Source organism: Enoplosus armatus, chromosome 11, assembly GCF_043641665.1.
Source record: "Enoplosus armatus isolate fEnoArm2 chromosome 11, fEnoArm2.hap1, whole genome shotgun sequence".
Taxonomy (NCBI): domain Eukaryota; kingdom Metazoa; phylum Chordata; class Actinopteri; order Centrarchiformes; family Enoplosidae; genus Enoplosus; species Enoplosus armatus.
Window position 1 is genome coordinate 971,819 of NC_092190.1, and position 22,175 is coordinate 993,993.

Here is a 22,175-nt window from a genome sequence, read left to right on the forward strand (position 1 = left end):
AACAGACCATGTGTGCTTTCAATCCAGTCTCAGTTATGCAAAAACATCTTTCTAAACTCAAATGTGGTCATCCCTAATCAACAGTCTATTAAAGAGAGGACAAATGTTACATTAAAAAAAAATACCGATCTTAACCAGTTTACATAGCAATCAATGGCTTGCAGAACGCCAAATTATTTCCTTTCCCCCCAATCTACTAAAATTTCAACAGGTTGCCTTTTGTGCTCTAATACTGCCATCTAGTGGATACTTAGGCAAACACACCACATGAATTGAATTATCATATTGTATACAAGCTTCACTTTTTCTCATTACGTTGCACAACTATGCAGATGTTACTAATTTCACCATCAGTCAATATTATTTCTTAAGCCAAATTCAGTCCACTGTGGGGACACAGGTCGAGGTAGGCTGCATGGACCAGGTGTTAAAGGTCCCACAACAACTATACAGTCACCCCCCCTCCAGCAGGTCATCTGATCCAGGCACAGCATCACCCACCATGTACAGGGACGCTCATCCACCCAAGATGTTCAAAATGGACTTGTTGACTAGGTACTTTCTGTCGTTTCAGACATACAGCATACTGCTTTTCTCATCAGTATGCAGTATCAAACTGTCAAATCGATTTATTTTGCGGTATGCCTGGCCAGGCTTAGCCGGTTTCTGTTGTGGAAGGTGGCAGCGATAATCATGCAGGTACTACGCCTCCTTTTAAATGAGGCCCTGCAGATCTAATATGAATGAAGATTCAGTCACTGGGTCACTTATTTCTCGCCTCAAATTTGTTCAGAAACAGATTTTGGTGGACCGCTGAGGCGAAATAGGTCAAAGGTTACGCAACGTTAATGGCAAACCACCACCGGCGCTCTGCATTGTGGGACACAGCGTGCGATGTAGACTGGCCCGACGCATACTGGAGATCCGGGTGTTTTTGACATGCTGCATACTACATGCTAGGTTTTGGGCAAATCAGTACGTACTGCTAGTATAGTAGGCGGTTTCCAATACACGCCTGTGGAAAAAGTTCCTCCGGTCCAAAAAACGCCATGTTACAAAATACAGGAGGTGGACAAGCTTAGAGAAGAGAAGGCAAAAGATTCCGACACACTGATCTTTGGTTCAGGAAGTCGTGAGACATCCCAGATGTTGCGTCTGCTGCCAACTGTTCATTAAGTGAAATGATTAAATAATATTTTAACTGCAATATATAAATAAAGCTAATTTGATGACCATTACTGGATTATTACGTACAACTGGAGCTGCATGTGAAATTAAACTATCAGAGGATGACTTGCAGCAAGGTGGGAGAGGCTGGGATATTTCAGGCCGTATGTTGTTTAACAGTTCATTGTTGCCCGTTTATAAGTAAAACAGCTCTGTTGAACCAAATTAGCATATTTCATCATTCAACATGCGCATTTGCGATTAAAAAGGAAAATGTCATCTTGCCGACTCCTTCCACGTTTTGCTTGTGCGCCTTCATTTCCGCACAATTCCACTGTTGCTGCCATTTAAAACGTGACAGCGCTGTGCATCGTGGAATTTTCACACGAGCTCAAAAAGTCAACCAGAGAGCACTCAAAACAAGTGTGGATGTCACAGGAGGACAGTCATGAGTATGTAGAAAGGGGGGGGGGGCTTTGTGAAAAGGTCTTAAGGAGAAACTCTTAAGCCAGGAACTTCTCGCACCACAGTGTGAGACTGTGTGAATACAGTCCCTGATAAAAAAAAGTTCATCCAATACTTACATACTTCATACTGTAAGCCATATTTATGTATGATGTAAATAATACATGTGTGTAACACTAGAACACATCAGAAAATCTGACTACACCAAACACAGCACTTGGAGGAGAATGATTTTATATTGAAATGACAGGACTCTGTGCAGAGACACGGTTGAAAATATTAACGAGAATACGAGGGTACTCTGGTGGACGACAGTTTCTGATGGCGCATCAGTGGTTTTTCAGGCCAGCTTAATCTCATTGGGACCGCTGGTGGTCCACCAGGCGTTCACACGTGTATTGTTAAGGACACACTCCTTGGGATTTAAGGCGTTTCACAGCGTCGGGAAGACTGGCGGCGGGTCTTGACAAGTGCTCTTAATGCGTCCAGCAGTGGGCCCAGCCAGTTTGTGGTCATTGTGTGATGTTAGAATCCGTACTTCTGCTTCAGCTCCTCCACCAGGTTGATGTACTCGTTCATGGCATCCTCTTTGCTCTTGCCTGATAGTTAAATGAAAAATTTAAACTGCATTTACGTAAATACATAAAGACAAATTAACGTGTGGCCACATTAACGGAGCTTTAGCTCAGCCCTGAGATAACCCCGAAATCTTGTCATTCACACTCTGAATCTGAAGATGAATGCAGTGTAAATGAAAAGAGGCAAAAATCCTACAAGTACAATAAGCTCATTCTATACACAGCAGTACTGGAAATTGCTTTGCCTGGGACGTGAGCAGATCCCCTCCTTGTACAGAAAAGCGGCACCATCTACAGGACTGAACACGTACCTTTCTGCTTTTCCCAAGCATCCCATTTGGCTTTCCCAGTGAAATCAAACATCCCTGGACGACCTTCAGAGACAAGAAGGACAAAGACGGATGTAAGTGGTTTAAGTAAATGAAAGCAAGTTTGCAGAAACTGTATGTACTGGAAGATGCAATGCATTTGAGGCCAAGAAGCCTCGTTAAAGTGTGGGAACTGGAGCCAAGTGGCTGGCCTGCTACTCATTAAACAGTTTAGTTTTTTTTACAGCACATTTGTAATAATGTTTCACCACAAAAGACAATGGGGCAACATTAACTACATTTTTCTACATTTGTCTTGTAGCGTTTGAAAATGGAAAGAATAAGCAATAGGCCTAAACGCCAAAATAAATAAATAAATCCAATGATGCTGCAGCAAAAAACAAACAAAAAACTGGTGATGACAGCTCACTGTGCCGGTTGTCATAGCAACACAATGCGCTTTCAGGCACGCACATTTTTTCAGAACAAGCAATGGAGGATTTAGAGGATCTATACAGTCTGAGACAACTGACTAAAAGAACTAAAATCAGCACTTATTATGAAGGGTTGCTGTGGTTTATACTAGGCTAGGTTCAAAACTATTATACAGCTGAACCGTGTATGGTCAATGTGCTGTGAATTCCTGGAAATCAGGGGTTTATCTGCAATTTCCTTCAGTGGTCCCAGTAATACTGCGTACTGACCTAGAATATCACATGACATGGTTAAGCTACGTTTGAGTCCAAAAAAAAAAAAGTGTATAAATGCATTTGCAAGAACAATACTTTCCACTCATATCTTAACATGTTTGATTTGAGTGTTTTGTCGGTGTCAGAGTGATTGTTTTTTGGGATACTGGTACGGTTGTGTATCGTTTCAATTTTATCGATTCCAATTCGGATTCTGCTTATCAAATCTGGTTCTTATCGAATCTTGGTTCCGATTCCAATGTTTTTCAGCTGTTTCTGATGTGCTATGACACTATATCCTAAAAGTCGATGGATATTGCTGTGAATAAACAGATATCAATAACGTATTTTGCACATTACTTTCTCCTTACTCATCTTCCCCTTCATGACTAAAGTGAAGGGAGTTTCTATACTAGAGGGGGGTCTCGGGGGAAGAACCGGATCTGAACTTGCATCTCAGAAAAATCCTGGATATAAACCGAAGAGTCTGTTCTCACGTGCTTTGTTGACGTACGGCATAACAAATCACGTTGACGTGAGGTCCGCGCAGCAGGTCCTGGCAGCTAAGTGCAACTTTTATGGACCGTAAAAAGCTCCCTGCCGTTCACGCGGGAGCGCGACTGAAATATGTAAAAGTTAGGAACCAATAAGCAGCATCGAAATGCACACGTCTTATCGAATCCACTGTTCTTTGATTTGGAACCGGTTCTTGATACCCAACCCTACCAGGGGGACATGGACCACAGGGCACTTCGCCCATATCCCACTAGCCCTTAGAGGGCGAAACCTATACAAAATACAACGTTAGTTACTTACAGTAACTCCAGATTCTATGAGTATGGGCGCATCCCTCTAGCCTGTGGGCCCAAGTGGTTCCTTGAGGCTGCTTTGGAAAGCTGCTTGTTCAGTCTCGAGACAGGGTTGATACAGCTTTTTAAGAGTAAAATTCAAAAGCAAAAATTTCCATTCTGAGAGCAGGCGGTTGCCCTCATGACGCAGAGTTTACACCAGTGGAAACGTTATTGAAAACACGACGGTTAAAATTAAGCATTTTCCAACTTGCAAGACTTTGTACAAACCCTGCGAGGTGGGGTCCACGTAGTAAGTGGCTCTAGACACGTCTTCAGTGCTGCGCAAGCGATGGCTGCGCCTATACTCATAGAATCTAGAGTTGCGTTACTTAACTAACGTACTTTGCTGCGGTCTCGCCAAAAAGACTGGTGCCCATGCCAATTTACAACAACAGCATGTGACAGAAGTGACACTGTTGAGAGTGCTGCATTGTGTTCGTGGCAGGAGGCAGTGGAGTTCTGTCTCACCTGTGTTGACGTCACCCACGGAGGCCTGCTTGAACAGGGAGTAGACCTGCAGCATCTCTTCATCTGTAGGCTTCGCCTTCAGCTGCTTCACATCAGCTGCCGCTGCATCAAATTTTGCCTACAGGGGAAAGGACAATAACATAACAATACTAATGTGATACTTTGTTGATTCCTGTGGACTCCAGTAGGCCAGAGATTCAGGACTGCCAACTCAGCAGCACCACAGAATAGTTAGAATAACATGCACATAGTCCCTGTGAGGTTTTGAAACATGGAGCTGAGTTAAGAGCTTGTTGTCGTCTTGTCTTTCCGTTTGGGCAACAGCAGGGACCAAAGACACACATTTGAGGAAGTGGAATCAGCTTCTAAGAATTGGACTTGGTCTCCACTTTTTTTTTTTGGTTTAATTTAATTTAATCAAAATATTCAAATACACCCCAATCCAGAAGGTGGCACTTAAAAGCTGTTTGCCAACTGCCTCTAAACAACAAAACAGATGATGAAGAAGAAGTGGTGCCAAATGTGATGACTTTGACTTCGGTTGATGGAGTTCTGGGACGAACTTAGGAGAAAACACTGTGTTTCAGTCTGGCAGATTGATTGGAACACTGGTCCCACCTGAGGTGAAGCAAAGAAAACAAGCCTGACAAGGACTGGGCTAGTCTGGCAACATAAGCCAGATTTAGCTAAACTCAGCTTTATGAAGTTCCTGGGTTCTTTTGGTATTTCAGGTGAATATGAATATATTTTTCTTAATATAACACATGTAAAAGGCCTCATATCTAATTAGAGAGGCTGCTGTTAGGCCACCATCTAGTGACTAAATTGATGAAAAGATCAGTCAGGTGACATCAAATCAATAGTTTCACATTTCACACAGTAGGGGACATTGTGTGTGTGTGTTTGTGTGTGTGCACGAGACACTGGCAGTTAATAGTCCTTTTTTTTACGTTTAACCACCTCTGCTGACCTACCGGCAGCTCAGGTGTCTTTTACCTAAGCTTGCATCACATATGCCTTTTGTTTGTCAATTATTTAAACCTTTAACATGAGCCTCTACTGCAATAAACCAATTGTTCCTCCTCCACCAGTCTCTGATAAGAGAAAGATGGTGTGTTAGTGTGTTGAACTTTACTCACTACTGGTGTGGCAATCTGCACACAAAATGGATTCGAGGCGGAGCCTGGGCACAGCTTGAGATATCCCTGAAATCTTTCCATTCAGACCAATGAATGTGAATCTGGAGACGAATGCAGTGCAACTGAAAAAAAATCCGGGTACAATAAGCTCATTGATTTACTTGGAGCCCCTCCACACACCAAGCCCCACTAGCTGTGCCAACTGGGCCAGAGGGGAGAGGACCGGGTCGGATTCTATAAAGTCCCGGTAAAACGATCTGTTAGAGGTTTGGATTCATGCTACGGATACTACCGATGTTCATCTGAGGAGAACTACACATGATGATATGAATAAATGCGTGGAAACACCGCATGAAGTACACCAACCTGCACTGGAGAACATGTCATGCCGTACAAAATAAAAGTACTGCTGGTGTTCATGTTCAAATGATCATGGACCAGGTTGTGGGAACATTGCTAACAGTGTGGACACGAGTCCCCCCCCCCCCCCAGGCTGTGTCACCTGCTGTATGACTGAGTGCGGGTCAAAGGTCGAGCTCTTCAGTACCGCCCGTTCACAGTCCACCTTCGAACGCTGAAGGGGCTCGGGGGTACACCCATTTCACGGTTTGTAGAGATTACAAACCAAAGACTAACCGTAACCACCTGCCGTAAGCGGTTTTATTTAACGTAGTGCGCAAGTGACTTCGCGGAGGGAAGGATAACGGTGAATTGCCGCCGCCGCCGCCACACCCTACTAACATATCTTTCTCAACGACTAGCCAGCCACTGGCCCCAACAATAGCCCCTAACCGTACACCGGAGTACCGGTCACAAAAAACTCTCTTTTGTCCAGCTAGTTGCCATGTGCCCACTTGAGGAAACAAGACCCAGGGCTCGCTGTATGAGCAGGCTTAGCTAACTTTAAACCTGTAACACCGTCTAACGGCTTCCTCTACAGCTCATTCGACGTAACGCGGCGAACTCTCAGTTGCCTGAATATATGCCAAATAGTTCCATACACACCTGGAGATCAGCCATCTTCGCGTACGGGGGACGACTGAGCGAGCTGGCCACACGGAAGACGAGACGGAGGGTGAAGGGGTGAAGTCCACGGTCCCTCCCATCGTGCGCCTGGTGATTCTTTTTCTTCTTCTTTGAGCTTTAATGGCGGCTGGCAAACCAGCTTATAGGCGCATTACCGCCACCTACTGGCATTAGATTTGCAGAAAAACAAAACGGAAAAAAAAAGAATGAAATCCTCTCGATCTGTTACTCTCAAGTAATTATTTAAGAGATTGCGTACTTTCAATTATGTCTTTCCCAGCAGATTCTTTAGTGTAATATTGTGTTTTCCATCACTCCCTTAACTCCCTTCTTTCTTCATCATACCTATTGCAATCTACCAGCACATGCTTGACAGTTTCCGGTTTATTACACTGAGTGCAAAATCCAGTATGGCGCTTGCCTGTTCTATGGAGTGCTTGATTTAAACCTGTACGTCCTATTCTCAGACGGGTAATGGCATGTACACATTTTTTGAATGCTGTAAAGACGTCGCCCTGTGTCACTGAAGGCCCAGCATTCCTGCCAGGCTTTTACGCGCGCACAAATCCTTTACTCAACGGCACTTGTATGTCAAGTAACTCGTCGTTTTAGTGATTGTCTCGCCAACATGTCTACCCTTCGCATTTCCTTCCGCCCCAACATGAGCGGGGACCCGAAGGAAGGAGATATCCAGTCCCCTATAATGTGGCCTGGGCGGCACCACGAAAGGTTTCGAAACACCGGTACTGGTTTTGTACTACCGTCCACTTTGGCACCAGTTTAGGTTCCTCTTTCAAATGTTGACGCAGGCTTGCATCTGTATGATAACGAATGTCCAAGGAGGCACAGCTGATGACGGAACAGTGGGGCTTAAGTTTTCCTTGGGATGTGATCCCCTGTGTCCGTGTAGATGAACCCAAACTCGACCCTCCTAGTTCAGCGCAGGTCTTTCAACCCATTTCTACTTGCACTGCAGATCCTGGTGACACCAGGCAAGCATTTGATCAAGCAGAACTCCAAGAAATCCAACCACCAATCTTCACCTGTTTGTCAATCTCAAACCTTATCCATATCATTTCATGGGCACTGGTTTATGGCATTTAGCGAAGCGTATGACTTGCGACTTGTTTAAATCCCCACTTGTTAGTCCATTTTTCCCCACTTTGTCTATTGCCACTTGCATTTTTGGACTCTTACATTTAATCACGATGTTGAAGAACAGTGAGCCGCACCATTTTCTGCTGAAGACTGAATATTCTGCGCCCACTTTTACTTCTATTGCCCTCCCAAACAGGAAACCTAACACCCAGCTGTTTTGATCTGTTTTAATTTGTTTCTCTGTTTCTTGACGTTGTATTTGTTTATATTTCACCTCATTTTTATTTTTTTTAAGTGCTATACAAACAAAGTTATTTTAACACATTTTTCTCATACCCTTACTGACTTAACTGCAGCACGTAACCAAAGCTCACCTTCTATAAGCATTCAAAAAACGTAGGCTGTCAGAAAACTTTATTAAGCATTTTTTTTTTTTTTTTAAAACATTGGAAATTAATGTCTATCGTCACAATTACAAGAGGGGAAAAAAAGAATGGAAAAACTGAAATAAAAAAAAAAAAAAAAAGGCATACCAGTGTGGTGGAACGTAAGCTTCAGTTTTAAAAACCACCACACAAATTAAAACTCTCCAGTGTAAACACGATGGCACCATTCTTTAAGGATAGGATCTTTTTTTCCCCTATAGTTCCTGGCATGCTTGACCTGTCCTTTAAGAATCTCCTCAGCTATAAAAGTAAAACACTGTGGTCACCAAGCAGCTTTGGGGTTTGCTTTGTAGAGACCGTAGTCTTCTTTCTTGAAGAAGGCCACTTCTGTTTCATTTGCTAAAACGACAAAAACACAAAAAGGCTATGATTAGTTCTATTACTGTCCTCAGTATGTCATTACATTCTGAACTGAGTATTATTACAATGTCAATGCTGTGTTCTATGAATAATTATCATAGACACAAAAATTTGAATCTGCATTTAGAATCATTTCCATGGTTTGCATGGTGCAAACAGAAAAATGTCAACGGTTTTTGATATCAATCAATTGAAGCACTGGTAAGTAAGTGCCGCCCCCCAAATAATACAGAGATAGTGTGACGTGTTAATAAATATGGTACTATTACTTCCTATTCTTACTCTTTGTTTTATTCCCATAATTTGGGGCCTTTGCTGTGAAATCAGTTAGCTGTAGGCTACTACTATTTGAGACCTATCTTTTAAAGTCTGTTTGTTTACATTTTGGCAAACTGGCACCATCAAAAGCATGCGGAATTAGCTATTAGCTATGGGTGTACAAACACTATTACTATTATTAAAACTCAGAAACATGGGAAAGTTCTGGAGTCATAAGGAGCATCTTTTTTTTGCTATGATTGCCAAAGTTTACATTTATTCGTGATGGAAATCAGAGACAATGATATCCTCGGAAAAGTGTAACACTGGATCTGAAAAGATCACGTATCACGTCTGCATGTTCAGATTTGACTGAGCTTGTGTGTAACCACAGACCTTATTTCAGACATCTAACACAAAAAAAAACCACCGACTTCCAGACGAGGGAACCAGAAGTGTAAAAATGTTAGCTAACGACATTTTTTTCGGGTTTTAGGACTCATTCCACTGCAGCACCTCTATAACCTTCATGACTGAAGTTTCAGTTTAGGATCAAGCACTCCTTGAACGATGTACACAGTGCTTAATGAACAGAAATGGAAAAACTCTTACCAACACCGGCACCTCGAAGGGTTTGGCCATCTTGCAGAATGAGCTTTTCATCATCATCTAAACTCATCACCAACTCATTAGTCTGTCAAAAAAAAAAAAGAGTTTCTACTTAAATGGCAACTTTGGATTCCATTTTACATCTATAATACAAATCTCATGGTTTCTGAAATTCAAATGCGGCAAACACCAACTGGGTCAGTTGCTCGTCCACAGACGATTCCCAGCTCATTTCAAGGTGCCTTTCCATGGACACCCCAAATCCAAAAATCTTTTAGCTTGGAGTTGGCTCGACCAATCGCAACTCTTAAATGTTAGGACTTGTGCTAGTAGCTCCATCAACTGTGACAGTATAAATTGAAGTAAAGAAGAAGAAGAAGAAAATACATGCCCTTCTTGATTTTTAACATTCATCCTCACGCGGGGGCCAAGGGTGTGTTTTGAGTCTGGCCTTTATGTCAGTATGTCAGTCCTTAGTTTCAGTCAAGCCTTTAGTGGGACCCTGAGATCAGATTGTGGCTAAATGGTATGACACTCATTATGTTTTTTTGGCATATGCAGATTCTTAGTTGTATGCAGCTGCAGCTCAACAAGCACTTGTCACGGCATATCACTTGTGTTCCACTGGCAGATGCCATTATTCACCAGCAGTTGCAGTGTAAAACTGGCTAGCTTATATTATAACATTATAGGGGTGGCTAAGCTAGCAGTGCTACTTAAAAACTACAATTTTATCCCTGTAAGGTTAGCATAGAGAGCATAGCCTGTAGGATAAAGTTTTAATTAGGGATGTGGAAGGCGACAACAGCACCACTTATCAAGCTCATGACCCAGAGGCAGAGGGGGACACCTGTATGAGAAACAACCCCCCCCCGCTATCTCTGCGTTCCCCCGGACATCGGTACCATCTGAGCAGGTATTCTCCGCCATGGGGTCTCAGAGTCGCGCAACAGACTGACCCCACAGCATTTCGACGCGTTGCTATTTCTGAATCAAAACCAGTAGACAAGCTGCTGATAGACACAGCTCGGGTGGGCCTGATCATAGATAACAATGAAAAGACCTCCCTGAAGGAAGTAGAGGACCTGACCCGCTGGTGTCAGGACAGCAACCTACTCCTGAACGCTGGCAAGACTAAGGAGCTGATAGTGGACTTTGCGAAGAAGCAGGGAAGGAACTACGCCGCCCTTAATATATTTAATATCTACTCCTGCACCATCTTGAGCGTCCCGACGGGAAACATAACTTTTTTTACGGCCATTTGGAAGTTGAAACATCGGACATATACCATGTAAAGTTGTTATAGCTAACATTTTCATATTAACACATCCACCAGACACAGAGCAAAATTAGCATTAATTCGTGTCGAGTCGCGTTTGTGTCCAAGTCCAATATTCTCTCTCTGTCTTGCTCTGTTTCGGTCTTTGGATAACTCCTGAGAAAAATATCTAGTATCCCAGAATGCATTTGGTACCAATTGTACACTATAATCATTTTTCCAAGAAACCATTCCGATTTTGAGTATGTGGTCAATTTATCCAAATAATGCCCATTTGGAAATCTGCTCCGACAATTAAGAGATGCGAGTATCCGGCCGGGTGAGACCGTCCTCACACCTCAAGTCACCTCAGCAACTAGAAGCCCGGCTCCCAAGATGACTGGCTGGTCAATGTCCGTCGCAACTATTTCAGTCGCCATTCTCCTCCCCTTCCGCTAACCGCGCATTACTGTTTTCAAAGTCCGTGGCTTTAACGGGTCTGGTGAGCCCCTCCAGAGCTAAAGTACAGGTAGGCTTCACCTCCAGGACGCAGATGATCAAGTTATGTTAGTCTTTTTTAACAGTAAAAGTTGTAAAATCTACATACGTCGTTTACTAAATTATGTGACGCTTTCTTTAGCAGGGATTTAACCATTTTAATGTCAGTGCTTGCCTCCCCCCATGCCCCACAATGTTTCTCCAAAACAAGTCCCCCCGCCATTTAGTAATTAATTGCTGGCTCTTACATCTCTGCAGTATTTTAATATAATGATGCAATTCTTTCTGGAAGATACAGTTTGGTCCGAGAGATGAAATGTAATGTTTGTTGCCGCCACATAGTTTGCCTGAAAGCAAAAGTTAAGGTTCGTGTCTTTATTGAGCAGTGCAGCAGCGCTGCCTCTGCAGACTTTGGGGTCCTTATACAGTATGTGCAGATATCACCAGATTTCAATAAAAATCAATAAATACATATAAATGAAAACCTTGGTGTCACTGTCACTAACTTTGTAATTGACACTCACAGTCACAACTGAGGAAATCTGTTAGTGGAAGTTAGACTATTTTGTCACAGCACAGTAAGGTAGAGTTGTAGAGTGTAATCACCAGAGCTGACATACTATTTTTAAGTCATGATATGCCACTAAAACAAAAAGTTGCATACCACTAGTACTAGTATTTAGTTGCCTTGAGCCTTCACTCGGCCTCCAGAGGCACGCCTCGTGTCGGGCCCAGCAGTGTGACGCGCGTGTCCTTTAGATAGGTACCTTTGCTCCATGTGCTTGGTGGATGATCTTCATCGTGTCTGAAAATACAAGAGAGCGTATATATACAAATATATATAAATAAATAAATACATATATACACACACACATACAGAATCAGAAATCAGAACTAGAGCTATACATATAGCATATATATACATACGTATATACACATATACACACACACATATATACGTATATATACATATATACACACACACACACACATATACATACATATAAACACACACACATACATACATATATACACACACACACACACATATATACACACACACATATATATATACACACACACATATACATAAATATATACACACACATATATATATATAAAAAAACAAATGTATAATCAACAACTCCAACGTGTTCCCACGGGATCTACATCATCTGGTCTTTGTTTCACTATAATCACAACTAACAATATGTTGCTTCAAAAAGTAAAAAAACTACAAAACATGAAGTTCAGAGAAAATATGGGGGGGGGGGGGGGACAGACTTGTAACACTACACAACACAAATGCAAATCACGTCAGGCATACATACCATAAGCATAATTCCTGAAAGGAGAAGGAAGCCCTGGTCTTGTTGCAATATCTGGAAGAAATTGGAAGTTGCGCAATGACTAGCCTCTAGTTAATTGACATTTCCAGTAAAAAAAATTAAAAAAAAAAAAAACACGACGTTGCCTGCTCACCCTGCTGCCATACGGCAAGCGATATGGAAATATCTACTGCCATACCAGCAGACTACAGGCCAGCTTTTTACTTCTGGCTGTTTTACACCATAAATAAATGACATGTAGCTTTTTGTTATGGTTTTGCACATTGCCATAACACTACCTTTGTATAATATATGCAAGTTACATATTGTTTTTATTCTAATTTTAAATATTTGTGTGTGCAGCCGTGTCGTGGAATGCCGAATAAATGCACCTCGAGCCTTGAATACGACGTCATGAAATGACCTGTCAGCCCCGTCGTTTCTATTCACTCACCGTCTCTGACACGCTGCATGAAGTCAAGCACCGTTTGGTCAACACTGACCCCGTGAAACACCACCGGTCGGAAATTTCTGTGCTCGAAGGACCTCACCAGACGAACGGTGACCACGGCTTCGCCGGCCATGCTCTGCTGCTGTTCAGCCCTGCTGCCAGCCCAGCTGATAAAAAAGTGTGTTTTAACGGCTCCCTCCGTGAAAAGCCGGCGTGTTGCGTAGTAATACGGCTACGTTGGCTGGCGTTGGCATGGGTTCGTTTCCTCCTTCTTCTTCTTCGTCTGTTTTTCTTCTTCTTCTCTGATTTAAAGGCGGATCGCAAACCAATTTGTATGGGGCGCATACTGCCACCTACTGTACAGGAGTGTGTAGCATCAGGGGCCAAAAACTTGAATCTGGATCAGAATGACACGGATTTGGAAATCCCCCCTTTTTTTTCTAACCAGGATCAGGCCCCGGGGGAATCAGTAAAGTATTTCTGATTCTGATTCAATCTTCCTCTTTCTTCACTGAACTTCCTGCAACCTATCAGCACACGCTCAACAGTTTCTTCACGGTCACAGGTTTCACATTTATCTGACACCGTCTTCTTCATGTGGTCCAACTGGTCCGCGGGCCGGCTCCCAGGATTGCACTTGCTGATACCACTTGAGGTGGCGGCTTGGTCACTGCAATCGGCTCATTGCACTACCCACCACGCTGGTGCACGTCCCCATTTCGGGTCACTTTAAAGACATTTGTTAACGTTTTGCTATAACGAAGGGCTCATTCTTGGCTTTCTTTCAAGCCCAGCTGTGAGTGTGTTTGGCACAGGTCAACTTGAGCTGTCAATGACTCTAGTCGTCCACAATATACTGCACAACATTGGCATTATTATTGAAATCCAATACAGACTTTATTTCGCCGTGACTGTCCCCGTCGGGCACAGAAGCATGTTACAATGAAACGACACATGTATGCTAATAATGTTTAAAGCCGAACTGGGCGAGACCGCTACGTAAACATACGCAGGTCTCACCAGTGGAAGATTGAATTAATCCCAGATTAACTTCAAACGTCAATGTGGTCCCTGAGGACGTTTCAGCTCACTGGTGTGAGAAATTGGCAGGGGGGGGGTTAGGTCAAAAAATTTGCTTTTTGTAAGAACTTTCGTTAGCATTTTTTGTGTGCGGACAAAGAGTAAATCGTTTGTCACTGCAATAAAGCATTAAATAATTCAATATCTATTAACCCTTGCACTGCTGACAGGTCTGTAACCTAAATGAAAGACGCCTCAAATTATACTCATATATATATACACACACACACACATATGAAATCATTTTAAAGTTGCAGCTAGTGAATTTGGACCTAATTGTAACTACTTTATATACTGGGTAGTTAGGTCCATAGTAGTGCTTAATATTTTATAAACTGATGCTATGTTTTGTATATAAAAGTCTGTAAAGTCATTAAAGCTGTCAAAAATATTTCTATTTCTGAGATGTAGTGGAGTGGAAGTATAAAGTAGCAGAAAATGGAAATACTCAAAGCTGCACTTTGGTGAAGCGCTTGCACACCCACCACTGGTGCCGATGATTATTCGTGTGTCAGGAGGATAAATACATAACGGGGGGTAACGAGGTGCTTCGGAAATTCAGGCTGCTGCGGTGGCTCTGATCGCCTTCGGGGCTGTTAAAGTTGCCCCTCTGCCGCCTCAATCAAAGCCAACAACACACATTTATAATCCCTTTTTATGACATGACTCTTCCAACATGTTGGTTGGTTGTTTCTTTTTGGAGTATTTGTCCTGGTGTCCTGACAGAAGTCTTCAAATTCCGATAAAATCACTTTTCACTGCAAAAATAATATGTAGAAGTTACAAAATACTTATTTCAAAAGTCATTAAGGCTGCACCAGGATCACGGACCGGTTAGATCACTGGAGGGTCCGCTTCAGCTGACCCCGGCTCCTCGACATTTGGTGGCCGGCATGCGCTCTCCCAGCCCCTGCGGATCCTTGCCAGTCTTAATGCCAGGCACGGCAGAGCCAAGACCATCCGTCCGACCAGGACTATGCAGGGCAGGATGAGGGCCAGCAGGTACACCGGCGGTAGGTAGTAAGGGTAGGCCACGGGGAAGAAGGCAAAGTCCCAGCCGAAGAAGAGAGTGTGCATGATGGAGAGGGTCAAGGCAGCGTAACCAAGTCCTGACTGGAGACACACCAACACCATTAACTGTATTAACATACATATGGAACCTGTCCTTAAGTACAATTAATGAATTCGCAGGTTTTGATTTAAAAACAATTCATCACATGGTAATGGGCTCACCTGAACAAATGTAAACTCCCTCCAGTTGAGGTCATTTCCCACGGACGGCAGGGAGGTAATAGCCAGCAGAGCGAGAACCCCGAATCCCAGAATTCCACAGGACAGGTAAAGGTCGGACCTCCACACCAGCTGCTCCACCCATGAGTTTTCCACGTCAGCTTTCACCTACAAGCGATTGGAAAAATTTCAAACTAAAAAAAACTAAAAAAAAAAAAAAACAAACAAACAAACAAACAAAAAAAAAACCCACAAAAATATAAGAGTTGAGATCGTCAAATTCAGGGCCGGGATCACCTCAGGTGTAATGCTCAGCAATTAGAAGAGACCCAAACAGGTCCATGGTGTACACCGGCCCAGTGCTCACCTGGCGGTAGGCCGCATTCAGTAATGTGTACCCCGCAGCCTTCCGCAGTGTCAGACACATACTGTACACAGCATGGAGTGCGGCGCAGAGGAAGCTCAGCAGGCCGAGTTGCTTCCGCCTGCACAGCCAGCAGTCCAGCCAGTGAGGAAATCTCTTGTACTTGGTTCCCCTGCCCAGCTGAAAGGAGGCCGCCACCAGACCTGAGGACACACAGGACTTTAATGCCCGAAGACTGAGGGCTTGAAAAATGCTCCGCTGAATGTAGTTGTGTCTTTCAGAGCCCGGCAAAACGACCATGAATTATCGATAACATAATGTGTGCAACGTCTCCATAACAAAACGCACACCTACATTCGACCTGCCCTGTTTGTAAACGTCAAATTAGTTCGCTTTAAAGAGGACCCATTATGCGTTTCCTTATTTTCTGTCATATATATAATGTTACAATGTCGGATATTCATACTAAACGTCGCCAAATAATGTGGTTAAACGTATGTAAAAGTGATCCCTGTGAGCCAAAAGCTCAGGCTGCAGACTGCTCTGAACGCTCCGTTGCAGTTTTTTTTCCAACCGCCATGTCTATCTGATGTCAGAGAGGCACGGATGTCCTTATATGGTATCTCTGCTCCAGGCTCAGACCAGATGTCGCTTCGTAACGTTAGGTTCACAGTTTGCCTTTGAAAACTCTTCCAAAGACTTAAGGAACTTCAGAAAGTGCAAGCCAATCAACAGAAAGTGGGCTTTTGGGGGAGGGGGCTTAAAGAGACAGGAGCTCAAGCGGCTTGTTTCAGACCGAGGGGTCCGCATGAAGTGCCAGAATAAGATAAAACCAGGACTTTTTTTGAACTGTGAATCGTGCAAAGCTACTCCAGTGGAATCACCAAATGAAAATATAGAGCTGGAAATGAGCATAATAGGTCCCCTTTAACTTTCAATTAGTACTTCCATAATTCAGGCCTCGTACCTTATATCACTTCTGGTGGGTCGGTATCAGTCTCAGTCTATTAACATTAGTACTTTTATCCTAAGTTTATCCTGCCAATGAGAATTCAACTAACAGACTGCAAACTTTTTGATGATCTGCATTTGCCATGGATTAAACTACAAAACCGTATATATGGCAGTTGAACCCCATACAACCGTAAACATCTACAGCAGTAAAATGCAACATACACATTAATACACCAGTAATATGAATCCAAAAAACACCATATCAATGGCCAAAGCGCAAAACTGCATAATGATCCAGGAAAAGTGGGGGTTCTAAACCTCCCATGTGCACTTTGTGAGGCACAGTAAACACTGCCTGGGGCCATCTTTCTGCACGACGAGTACTTTTACTTTTGATACTTCATGTGTTGCCGATACTTTCACTTAAGTAAGCTTTTGAACGCAGGACTTGGGACTTTTAATGGAGCCTCTTTGTCCTCTTGTCCGCATGAAAATGTGTTGTCGTCACTGTTTGAGGGCCGAGGAAAGTGCAAGTATCGTCACACGCTTGAGAGAGCAGACTCTTTGATTCATGAGTCGTCATTCAAACAGTCAGGACCTCCCGAGCGGACTGACAGCCAAAGCACGCTGTGGCAAACGATCCGACCGAACTGACTCAAAAGGTCGGTCCAAAAATGTGTGATTGTTTTGGGGGTTTTTATTGCTTGTTTTGTCAGTTAGTAATATGGCTATTGATATAGGCCGCTTAACTGTAATCACCTGATTGCGGGGACTGTATGATGATAAGTTTACTTTTAAAAAGACGAAAAGCCGGATGAAAAGTGAGATTGTATTCAGTTGAGGGATTGAGCCGATCTATCACGGGCTATAAAATATATTCAGCTACTCTTTTGACAGGCCTAATATATATTCATTTGTTCATTGGAATGTTAAGAACAACGTAGGACCATTGAAACTAATGCAACCTCACTTGTAATACTGTTGGAAGCTAGCTAGCTAATGGTACCTTAGCCGTCAGTCGCGCTGGGAGAGTATTTGGTCGATTACCTAGCTTAAGCTAACGTTAGCCGACAACGCTTTACATTTTTGGTATTATTGAATGTTTTAAGAGTTGGCCCAAGTACTGTACTTTTTAATTATAGCGTAAATAACTTTTGTTCAATACCTGGTAAATAGACTAGAGCCAGCGTAACCAGGGCGACCGTTGGCAGCGTCTCATTCACCGTCACCAGTGGGAGCTGGTAGAAATTGTTCTCTCCTTGATCGAGGTAGGGCAGCAGTATGTGCCTCAGGAAGTTGTATCCATAGAAGAAGAGGAAGAGGAGGAAGGTGGCCAAAATTGGACCTCCCCAGGACGGAAAGAGGATGAGCGGGGCTTCCTCAATGTCTCTGGATGCACACAGACCCCCCAGGTCCACAGGGCTGAAGCCCAGGGAACGAGCCAGCTGGAGCACCACAGCTTTGGAGTCGGAGCAGTCGCTGCAGATTGGGACCTGGAGGGGGTGGGTTGGAAGACAAGATTTTCAGGGCTTCGGGTACAGCTTATCAGTATGGAACATTACCACTTCTATTTGTTCGGTCTTTCACGTGAAAGTGATACTGACTTCCGCCATATCACCCAGTAATAAAAATTTAAAAAACCTCACCTCCGCCCCCACCTCACCTGTCTGCTTCCATCATGGGCTCCGACCTGCAGCGCCCACGCAGAGATGACGTTGAACCCCTTCACCACCCGGGTCATTGGGAAAAGCTCGGCCAGCCTCTCCGCATTCGACCGCCCCCCACTGTTCAGCCCGGCGGCATTGCTGACATCCACCAGCACTTTCCCGGCCAGCCGCTCCCGCAGCCCCACCAGGGTGTGATAGTGCTCTGGGTAGACCGCAGCGAACACTACCCTCTCTGCGCTGTCCACCGCCTCTCTCTGCGATCGCATCTCCACCCCGCCGGGAAACAGACCCCCGGCAACGCGGTTGAGGTCGCGGCTGCCCACCACCACCCTGAAACCACAGGCCACCAGCCGGCTCGCGAGGGAGCGGGAGAAGTCTCCAGAGCCGATGATGCCAATCACGGGGCCTCCCGGGCACCGAGGCAGGGGCTCTGAGGCATCGGAGGCAGAACTGGCGAGCAAGGGCGTCTTCATGTCACTCTGCATGACGGCCTTCTGGGGGTTACGAGGTCTATTAGATCTCCACAAATGTTAAGTAACACAAAGCCTGGTAGAATTAAAAACTGTTTAAATAGCAAATCAGCGCGTAAAACAGCCGTTTGCGGCTTTCATCATTTCTCGTTGCCCTTCTTGTCTGTGGATTGCTACCATGGTAGTGGGGTGGGGTGAGATTGAGTTAGGGCCGGAAGTTCCAGTTGTAAACACGAAATCTATGGATCTCCTCTGCTCTATTTCAGTACTGGTGACAGCGCAACATACTCCTACGCCTACAACTGTACTGGCAAAGTATTTTTTCTATAACGCTTTACTGTCACTGTTAATGGTTATTCTTAAAGAACGCTTGCGCAAAATACTATCTTAGTGCGTGGGTGCAGTTGGACCCATGATGACTGAGCGATCCCGCTCATGGGTGGGATCGTCAGCATGTCGACGGGTGTCGTGGCCGGTGTGATCCCATCTCAGTGATTGTCTCTAGTGTTTCTCTGCAGTCTTTTAGGTCAGCAGTTCTCAACCTGGGGGGGGTCCCATGAGGGGGTCATGAAGCCCTCTTGAATTTGTGTATGTATATATGTATAGTCAAATGCATATATATATATTTGTATACACACATTTAAGGGTTATTTTAGAAATTTATATCTTTATTTGTTTATTATAAAGCCAGGCTGCTTGGACTATTTAAGCATATGTATGATAGTGACATTAAAAGAGTATCGTAACGCCTACGTAGAATTGTGTTCCTAAAAATATTAGGGAAAAATAAGGATAAATCGTCACATACATTGCAATATCCACCGGAAATAGTCTATTCAGAGTTTTCCACAAACCTCCTGCAGGTATTAAGTTCCCTATTTAGGTTAACTGTACATTTAATTGTTCTGTGCTGTTATTGGGGTTTTTTTGTATGCAAAGAATATAATGAAATATACATAAAGATATTTGAAAAAGAAGTGGGCTACTTTTTTGTGTGTGGGAAGGCGTCAGTGTGTATGCACTGGTAAACCCCACAACATCAAACATCACTGGATATTGACAATAATTAACAGTTATAAAGACAAATAAATAAATGAATAAATAAAACTAAATAAAACGCCTATTCAAACTTGGGACCTCAGGCATAATTTAACATTTATTTTACTTTTTTTTTGTTTTATGAAAAGCCACCTGGTGAGGGAATTCTTAGTTTTATATTTATAAAACTGATAAACTGGTGTGTGTAGAAATTGAAACAGCCGAGCAGAGTTAATTCACTCGCTACAACGTTACCGCTGTTTAACACAGACAGCAAACAAGTATTATGGCTTTTACGTGATTAATCGAAGGCGACTGACCGTGTTCTCTCGGAGGTTCAGTCCAGGAACAATTCACATGACGTTAAAACCAAACCGTAAACGTGAAGAGCGTCACGTTAAAGCCCGCCGTTGGGCCACTTGCTGTCCAGTACTCCGGAGGACGCTTGTTCGAGCTCTCACCTCGCTCGCGTTAGAGGAAGAGGACCGTGCCCGTCACGTGTACGACGTAGCCCCGCCCAATGCTGCCTTCAGGGCACTCCCGATGAGCTCCGAGTTTTGTACGATTTAGTAAAATTGTTGAGGTACTTACGGCCTTCTTTACTTGAGTATTCCCAAGCAAAACACCACTTTGCTACTAATAGAATTGAATATATTATTTACAGCTTTAGTTTATTTTTCAGACAAAATAAAAAAAAATGTATGTAAAAATCATGTGGTAAGTTTATAACATGAAATTTACTGTTAAATATTATACAACAAGTGGTTCCAAAACCTTTTTTGGCTTTTGGAATCAGAATCAGAAATACTTTATTGATCCCCAGGGGGCTTACACAAAAAAAGCAGTATCTAGGTGTGCCTCCATGTTTCATGCTGTCTATGGGTTTCAGCAGTACCACCAGAGGGACACCTCCTCTCTGAACTTCTCAGATGGTGTCAGTAAAATACTGCGTAAGTATTGATGCATCAGTATTAATAATGCAATTTATTATAATATATTTATATTTATTATTATATATTTTCTCCAAAATAAGTTCAAAAAAATTTAAAAATTTAGAAAAAAACATTATTATCTAAATATACTTTAAGTAAAAATAATCAATTAGGACAGTTCAAATGATGTAATGAATATAGGCCTAACACAGATCAAAACTTGACATTTTATCAAAATACATCTTACATTCATTTTCAGATGGAAGAAGGAGGGGTCTAGAGTTGTTACATTTACATTAGGCTATGTAGGTAGAATTATATATATTATTATATAGCCATTATAAAATAATATTAATTGTGAAATACTTGATTTCATCCCCCTTATAAACCAAAGGCACCGAAGAAAGACATAATTGCCTGGGGATGGGTCAGAATAACGAGCAGCGAGGTGATCTGGGAAGTCGTTTAAATTGAGAATTTGACAAAACTTACATGCATGTTATGCATATTTATATTTACTATATTTGTAATGGCACTTACTGTAACTTAAACACCCCCACTCCCCATCCCACCACCCACCCACCCACCCCCAGTTATATGTGCAGCTACTGCAGATTTCGTTTACATGGGATGCCAAACTTCCATGTAAATGTCATATTTATGTACCTGCATTTGTAGCATGGCTTCATGCTCATGAAAATGTCAACTGCAAATGTAAAACACGGAAGCCTTTACCGTTTGGCGTCAATATTTCTGGCAGCAAGTGAAGGCATCACATCTGACAGGGGAAGATAATGCCTGCCCCCTGTGTTTTGGTCTGCTGATAATGCAAAGGTTTCATAAGAGGGAACAAAAACAAAAAAAAGATCACATACACAGATAATGCAAAGAAAAAGTGGCTAAATCCGACTTTTGGTAATATAAAAAAATAATAATAATAAGATAAAAAAAACATGTATGGCAGGGAAGCAAAAGTGATATAATAGCACATGCTGTAATTTCTCTCCACTGGGTGTCGCTCTTCAACTACAGTAGCCTACACGGGGCTGAAGTGGGGCTTTTGTCTTCTTCTGTCCAATCTATAGTTTAGGTAATGTCATTCTGTCAGTTACAGTACAGTTCAATAATAATAATAATAATAAAAATAAAAAGAAACGATATCAATGCTTCTATACTCCATAAATACATAAGATATGCTGACGCTACATTTACCTTAATCTGCATCTGTTAGGCCAGCTCTACACATGACTCAGCAGAGTTGGATATCATTCTTCACATGAGGGTTGGACAAAACTTGGGTTGGGAGAGGGGGTCCCTGCATTTGCACTGAAAACCTTATGCTGAGTATTGGTTTTTGCAAAGGGTTTTTCAAGCTGTAACAATTTGTTTTATTGATTTATAGTTGATGAGTCATTCTCTAATGCTTTATAAATTGAGCCATCA

General features: G+C 42.9%; 3 protein-coding genes across 4 annotated transcripts; all 3 read right to left on the minus strand.

Annotated features, from left to right (window-relative positions):
* Positions 1–1,849: 1,849 nt before the first annotated feature.
* dbi (diazepam binding inhibitor (GABA receptor modulator, acyl-CoA binding protein)) lies at positions 1,850–6,780 on the minus strand. The gene is made up of 4 exons (XM_070914230.1): positions 6,671–6,780; positions 4,527–4,644; positions 2,522–2,584; positions 1,850–2,231 (listed from the first exon to the last, which is right to left on the minus strand). Exons 1-4 carry the CDS (start codon positions 6,683–6,685, stop codon positions 2,158–2,160), a joined length of 270 nt encoding a protein of 89 aa, XP_070770331.1. The 5' UTR covers positions 6,686–6,780; the 3' UTR covers positions 1,850–2,157.
* A 1,415-nt stretch (positions 6,781–8,195) lies between these two features.
* c11h2orf76 (chromosome 11 C2orf76 homolog) lies at positions 8,196–13,235 on the minus strand. 2 transcript variants are annotated; one of them, XM_070914228.1, is made up of 5 exons: positions 13,001–13,235; positions 12,550–12,600; positions 11,986–12,023; positions 9,466–9,547; positions 8,196–8,574 (listed from the first exon to the last, which is right to left on the minus strand). In XM_070914228.1, the coding sequence occupies exons 1-5, from the start codon at positions 13,128–13,130 to the stop codon at positions 8,498–8,500; spliced, it is 378 nt and encodes a 125-aa protein (XP_070770329.1). In that variant the 5' UTR covers positions 13,131–13,235; the 3' UTR covers positions 8,196–8,497. The 2 variants fall into 2 exon arrangements, with proteins under 2 accessions (XP_070770329.1, XP_070770330.1); XM_070914229.1 differs by lacking the exon at positions 12,550–12,600.
* A 634-nt stretch (positions 13,236–13,869) lies between these two features.
* Positions 13,870–20,234, minus strand: steap3 (STEAP family member 3, metalloreductase). The gene is made up of 6 exons (XM_070914506.1): positions 20,121–20,234; positions 18,289–18,786; positions 17,791–18,118; positions 15,675–15,874; positions 15,311–15,475; positions 13,870–15,190 (listed from the first exon to the last, which is right to left on the minus strand). Exons 2-6 carry the CDS (start codon positions 18,775–18,777, stop codon positions 14,912–14,914), a joined length of 1,461 nt encoding a protein of 486 aa, XP_070770607.1. The 5' UTR covers positions 18,778–18,786; positions 20,121–20,234; the 3' UTR covers positions 13,870–14,911.
* Positions 20,235–22,175: the final 1,941 nt, after the last annotated feature.

What these genes read in the sequence shown, in the direction of transcription:
- steap3 (XM_070914506.1), bottom strand. Translation starts at nt 18,777, where the DNA reads ATGCAGAGTGACATGAAGACGCCCTTGCTCGCCAGTTCTGCCTCCGAT. An exon ending in GGCTCTAGTCTATTTACCAG is followed by an intron (nt 15,875 to 17,790) that starts GTATTGAACAAA and finishes GTGTGTCCTCAG; the next exon opens with GTCTGGTGGCGGCCTCCTTT. An exon ending in GGGAGTTTACATTTGTTCAG is followed by an intron (nt 15,191 to 15,310) that starts GTGAGCCCATTA and finishes GTGTGTCTCCAG; the next exon opens with TCAGGACTTGGTTACGCTGC.
- dbi (XM_070914230.1), bottom strand. An exon ending in CGTGGGTGACGTCAACACAG is followed by an intron (nt 2,585 to 4,526) that starts GTGAGACAGAAC and finishes TTGTCTCTGAAG; the next exon opens with GTCGTCCAGGGATGTTTGAT. An exon ending in TGCTTGGGAAAAGCAGAAAG is followed by an intron (nt 2,232 to 2,521) that starts GTACGTGTTCAG and finishes TTTAACTATCAG; the next exon opens with GCAAGAGCAAAGAGGATGCC.
- c11h2orf76 (XM_070914228.1), bottom strand. Translation starts at nt 13,130, where the DNA reads ATGGCCGGCGAAGCCGTGGTCACCGTTCGTCTGGTGAGGTCCTTCGAG. An exon ending in CATGCAGCGTGTCAGAGACG is followed by an intron (nt 12,601 to 13,000) that starts GTGAGTGAATAG and finishes AATTTCTTCCAG; the next exon opens with ATATTGCAACAAGACCAGGG. An exon ending in ACCAAGCACATGGAGCAAAG is followed by an intron (nt 9,548 to 11,985) that starts GTACCTATCTAA and finishes TTTTTTTGACAG; the next exon opens with ACTAATGAGTTGGTGATGAG.